The sequence below is a fragment of the Phodopus roborovskii genome, unplaced genomic scaffold (assembly GCF_943737965.1).
Source record: "Phodopus roborovskii unplaced genomic scaffold, PHOROB, whole genome shotgun sequence".
Taxonomy (NCBI): Eukaryota; Metazoa; Chordata; class Mammalia; order Rodentia; family Cricetidae; genus Phodopus; species Phodopus roborovskii.
In genome coordinates, this window is record NW_026125868.1 from 268,724 (window position 1) to 274,900 (window position 6,177).

General features: G+C 42.6%; 1 protein-coding gene across 1 annotated transcript in view; it reads left to right on the forward strand.

Annotated features, from left to right (window-relative positions):
* Positions 1-5,801, forward strand: part of Msn (moesin) — a 70,976-nt gene extending 65,175 nt beyond the window's left edge. The window contains exons 9-13 of the mRNA XM_051178874.1: positions 596-726; positions 952-1,112; positions 2,094-2,186; positions 2,533-2,757; positions 3,777-5,801. Of these exons, the coding sequence (XP_051034831.1) occupies positions 596-726; positions 952-1,112; positions 2,094-2,186; positions 2,533-2,757; positions 3,777-3,941 (775 nt within the window). The 3' untranslated portion in view covers positions 3,942-5,801. The remainder of the gene's footprint in view (positions 1-595; positions 727-951; positions 1,113-2,093; positions 2,187-2,532; positions 2,758-3,776) is intronic.
* The last annotated feature ends 376 nt before the right edge of the window (positions 5,802-6,177 follow it).

The following is a 6,177-nucleotide window of genomic DNA, read 5'->3' on the forward strand; positions in this document are numbered from 1 at the left end:
TTCCAGAGGATCTGGCATCTTCTTCTAGACAGTGTGGGCATTGTATGCATATTGTGCATTTATATACACAGGGAAAACACACATAAAAATGAAGTCTTTAAAACAAAAAAGTAATATTTCTTTGAATAGGTAGTAAAGACAGAAAAGCAAATACTTATTCTAGATCTTCAACAAAGTCTGGGAAAAGGGAACCAAAAGCTAGAGTTTAAGGAAGGCAAAGCTAGCCCTCGCTGTAGACTTGAAGCACAAAACCCAAGCTCACCTTGCAGTAAAGCTCCAAGCCCGAGTGCAAAAGTTAATAATGATTTTGCAGATGGAAGGTTGAGAACAAGAAAGAGCAAAGCCATCCAGTTGGTTACTTGCAGTACCAGCATTCTTGTTTAGTTCTCACGAATTTGAGGTAAATGGACGGAGCATAGGAATCTGTGGGGCAATGATGTGATGGTTAGATAGAGGAAAGTGAGAATGGTCGTTGTTCACAAGCTCTGCCCGCCTTACACTGGGCAGATGGGAGCTATCAGACTCAGATCCTGGAACTCCTCAAGATTCCATGCAGCCTTACTATCCTGTTAACATCCCTTCTTTTCTTCTCTAGTGCTCTGCTGGAAAATGAGAAGAAGAAGCGTGAGCTGGCAGAAAAAGAGAAGGAGAAGATTGAACGGGAGAAGGAAGAGCTGATGGAGAAGCTAAAGCAGATCGAGGAACAAACTAAGAAGGCTCAGCAAGGTGAGGCTGAGTTTCCCCAGAACCTCCCCCTCTGGTGTATACACTATTCCTGAGCTGCACAAGACTACATAGTCTAGGTATGGCCACAGAGTAGATAAGGAATTTTTTGAGAAAAATTCTTGGTACCCTTCCCTACCATGCCATGAAGTAGAACTTTCCCAGGAAGCAAGTTAGTGTGGCATCTTCATCTCTGAACCCTCCATCAATTTCTTCCTTTTCTACCAGAACTGGAAGAACAGACCCGCAGGGCCCTAGAACTTGAGCAGGAACGGAAGCGTGCCCAGAGTGAGGCTGAAAAACTGGCCAAAGAGCGTCAAGAAGCTGAAGAAGCCAAGGAGGCCCTGCTGCAGGCGTCTCGGGACCAGAAGAAGACCCAGGAACAGCTGGTAAGGTGGCATCTTGGCCTGGGGCTTGTGCATGCATTTTTCTTGCTTACACCCCTACCAGCTTATAAATCCCTTTGCTTGTGTATCTGAGTCTTTCTAGCTTGTTTATATTCTAGAGGTCTCCAAGAGTTCATTCAGCACTAGTATGGCTCACAGTCTTCCAGAGGTCTTGGATTTCAATTATTTTCTCATACAGAGATCTGATCCTGTAGCCTAAGAAAGGAAAAGGAAATTGCACCTACCATGTGTTGTTTTCTTCGGTTTCTTTCTTCAATAACTCCATGGAATTAAACCCCATGCAGAATAATGTGACTAGACTAGGAAATTGGGAATCATTGAGGCTGAGAGACTTGTCAAAGGTCATCGCTGTGTTTGATGAAGGATTACAACCCCTTTTGTCTCCCTTGGAAAGATTCCCTCCCTAAAAACTAGGGTTTTACGACTTAGAATATTTAAGAATCTAGGGTCAAAGTTCCTTAACGTAGTTCCTTCCATTATAGTATTGGAGCATTAGTATCTCTCAGGAAAAAAGATGTCATGAAAAATTTTCTCAAGGCATAAGGGTATGCATAAACTTTTCCCCATTGCAGAGATTGTCTTGTGATATTCATATTTATTTATTCTGGTAGCCATCTTGGTGGAGTCCTAGGATAGCAGTGAAGCCATTGCTGCTTCAAGCTGTGATTTCTAAGCGTTGCTGAGGTTCCACTGCCTGTACATTTGGCAACATTAAGAGGGGAAGAGGGAAAGAGCAGGAGCAGAGATGACCAATTGTCTGCCTCAAGGAGGCCTGTGTTCTAGGAGGGGAGCTGTGGCATATGATAGCTTAAAGGGTAGAGTAATTTGGTTAAAAGAGACACCAGGGCAACAATAATGTAACAGCCAATTACCTACCACTTCTGCAGAGGAACTGGGGTTACAGGCATCTGGATCCAGAAAGCCCAAAGGTCAAGCCCTTATAGGCTTCTAATATGTCTCTAGGCTTCAGAAATGGCAGAGCTGACATCACGGATCTCTCAGTTGGAAATGGCCCGAAAGAAGAAGGAGAATGAGGCCGTGGAATGGCAGCAAAAGGTAAGATACAAAACCCAAAGCAAAGAACTGTGGGAAAGAGTATGCTATATGTGTATATTCCAGTTTCTATATTTCCTAGATTTAGACTCCGCCTTTTTTAGACAAACAACTTTTTTATAGTCATTATGGGACAAGGTGCTCAAAGCTTTCTCAAGTATTTTAGAATTCTCCAGTACCCGTGGGAATTTGATAAATCTTATTTCAAATTCAAAAAAATCCCAGGATCAAGCCAATAAAGCCATTTGTCCTAACTGGTCTCTTACTAGACTTGTCTTTGTAGGTATGATTAGATTATTACAAGCTACCTGATCTGACGGCCAATGCTTCTCTTTCTGTCACTGGACAGGCCCAAATGGTACAGGAGGACTTGGAGAAGACTCGTGCTGAGCTGAAGACTGCCATGAGTACACCTCATGTGGCAGAGCCTGCTGAGAATGAACAGGATGAGCAGGATGAGAATGGGGCAGAGGCCAGTGCTGAGCTGCGGGCTGATGCTATGGCCAAGGACCGCAGTGAAGAGGAGCGTACCACTGAGGCTGAGAAGAATGAGCGTGTGCAGAAGCATCTTAAGGTATCCAGGCAGGGCCAACAGATAAAGGAGACTCAATAGCTCATGACCACTACTAGAGCTGTGGTATACACATGCTGTTGCCCATTCCTGTATTTTTCCTTCCTTCCTTCCTTCCTTCCTTCCTTCCTTCCTTCCTTCCTTCCTTCCTTCCTTCCTCCTTCCCTCCTACCCTCCCTCCCTTTTTTCTTTCTTTTTAATCTTTACTCATTTGGCTCTGTGCTCTTTGGGGGCCTGCCACCCAGCTCCCAAATAAATCACACAGAGGCTTATTCGTTCTTATGAATGCCCAACCTTAGCTTGGCTTATTTCTAGCCAGGGTTTTCTTAAATTATCCTGTTTGGGCTTTTACCTTCTGTTATTTCTCTGTATCTTTTCTTTCCTTCTTATTCTATGGCTTGCTGTGTAGCTGGGTGGGTGGCCCTTGATGTCCTCCTTCTTTCTTTGCTCTTCTATCTCTTCCCAGATCTCTCCTATTCCTTCTCTCTACCTACCAGCCCTGCCTGTCCTTTCTCTTGCTCAGCTCTTTGTTAGACCAGTCAGGTGTTTTAGACAGGCAAAGTAACACAGCTTCACAGAGTTGAACAAATGCAACATAAAAGAATGCAACACATCTTTGAATCATTAAACAAATATTCCACAGCACAAACAAATGTGACACATCTTTAACTAATGTTCCAAAACACATGTCTGTGCTGAGTAGGAGTCTAGAACTATAAAAACTTGAAGGGAAGTCAGATTTACTTACCAGTCACACCTGAGAATACCTTATTTAGCTCTCTCCTACTTCCTACTTCCTACTACTCTCCCATCTTATATTCAGAAAATATCTAGCTAATCAAATTGCTGCTTGAATATTTGGAATATTATTCAGATTGTTCTACTCTCTAGAGCTAGCCATCATTAATCCCTCCTACACTGTGTGTATGTGGCGCATGCTCACGTGTGTGTAAGTGCATATGGCTTGGGTTAGGAAAGAGGAAAAAAAGAAGAGAACTCTGACTTCTCTTGCATCCTCACAGGCCCTTACTTCAGAGCTGGCCAATGCCCGAGATGAGTCCAAGAAGACTGCCAATGACATGATCCATGCTGAGAACATGCGACTTGGACGAGACAAATACAAGACCCTGCGCCAAATCCGGCAGGGCAATACCAAACAGCGCATTGATGAGTTTGAGTCCATGTAGTGGGCATTCAGCCTTTAGGGGCCCCTCCTCCTTTTTCCTTGTCCCCACACTCCTATAGTTTTGCCTAACTAACACTGTGCTGGAGCCACTAACTAGAAAAGCCTTGGAGCCATGCCAAACATTCAGTATAGCCATGGGACCAAATTTAGCCCTTCAGTTTCATCCGCTCAAATCCCTGGGCAAGCAAATGGCCCACTGTGGTGCGAATGAAATCTCAGTCTTCTCTGTCACATTCAACCTAGCTTTCTAGAATCAATCATTTTTCCCCAGCCTGAGCTCATTCCTTTTGATTTGACAAGCACCCCCACCCACACTTACTGTTTTCCTCTGGGACTCAAGTGTGAAATAGGTTGATAAGTAGTGCCCTTCCTTTTCCTGTTTCTTTCATGTCCTATGATTTGCAAAGGTGGGATATTGTGTGGTTTAGGGACAGAAGTAGAGCCTTGGTTATATCATTTAGTATGTCAGCTGACCTAGGATTTGGCCTCTAAATACCCACCCCTTTTAGAGTAATTTAGGTTTTGTAATGATTGGAAGGTAAAGAGAAGTTTAGTCATTCTTATTTCTTCTACCTCCCATGTTGGGCCCATTACCAATTCAGGCCCAATAAGCCTTGCCCCTATGTTTAGGGACTCGGTTTCCAGACAAGGAGGGAGAAAGGGATGCAGGAAGCATTGCATTCAACAGAGCACACTAACAACCTAGAAAGCCCCTTGCCACTGAACATCTTGGGAGCCTTTCTCCTTGAAAGTTAGATCTATGGGTAAGACTTTCCCAGTGTTAGTTCAGGTTCCTAGTTCCATCTCAGAATCTGTTCCTGCCCTCTCCAGTCTCTGTATATCTTCCAGCTAGGACAGAAAGGACAAGTTCTTCCAAATCTAGCCAGTTGCACCTAAAAGTATTGCCACAAAGGGAGAAATGTTTATACTTGGCTGTAGTATTTTCCCTGCTAGTTCTAAACTCCTCCCCAGATACACATTATGATGAGTAAGAGTAGTTCTTATCTCTCAGTCACCCAGTCTAAAGTGATGAGTGGGCCCTGCTTCTGACAAATCTCTAACCCAGGTGTCATTACTAGTTGTGCTGTCCCTTGGAGCTACATACAGAAAGCTGCTGGGTACTCTGGCCTTGTCCCTTCACACCCTCACACCATTTTCTCCACTTTCGAGAAGCTGCTTCCTCTTTTTTTGTCACATGTGTGCTCTTCTAATTTTTACCAGTATTATATATTCTAGAGATATCTAACTCGATATTGGTTTCTATTTTTTTTTTTTTTTTTGCTAATGCACTATTAGAGATACTAGTCTTGGGGCAGGATCATTTTAGCTTCATTATTTTGACTACCCCTACTCCATGTCTGCGAAGTATATACTATATTAAAAATGATAGTTTGCCAAAAACAAAATGTAATAAGACTTCAGTATTAGTGATTTACCTGTCACTATAGGTCATACAATTCTTTTAAAATGTACTTAATATTTGGTTTTATTGTTCCTGTTTGCCTTTTCCCAAGGGTTCAGTCCCCAAAAAGCTGTATTATCCCTCCATGCAACATCCCTGGCCCCGAGCCTCCTTCAGCCCATGCCCCTTCTACTTAACCTTGGGGAATCTTATATGCATTGCTGTGAATTATATTGACAGTCGGTGAGCTGCCCTATATTGGCTAAATTCAAACCTGGAATTGTGGGGGGCAATCTAGCTGCATTAAGGGCAATAACCCACCCCCACAGAGGCTGGGGAGAAGGTTAGAATTTATATTCAGATTTTTTGTGTATTTTTATTTTTTAAATAATTGTTTTGGAGGGGTTTATGCTCAATCTGTGTTCTATTTCAGTGCCAATAAAATTTAGGAATACTTCATTATGACTTGGTCTTTTTTTCTGCAAATTTCATTGTAGTTTCTAGTCCACAGGGTGCCTTTCTCTCATTTATCTCATTTTACCTTGATTTAAGTTCTAGTGGAAGGAGGAATATAATTTAATAATGAATGACTTTAGATACCACCAAAACAAGAGTAACCAGGTTAAGTCACGAGGTTATAGGTGTGATAGAGCTGACAGATCTATTCCTTTTTTGCTGCTTCATGCTCAGATTGTCCTCGAACTTACTGTGTAGACTAGGCTGACCTCAAATTTGTGGCAATCCTTCTGCTTCTATCTCCCAAGTACAATTATTATAGATGTGAGGGATCCTGTCAGGCTTGCATTTGTGTTATTCCAAATTACTATTTCACACT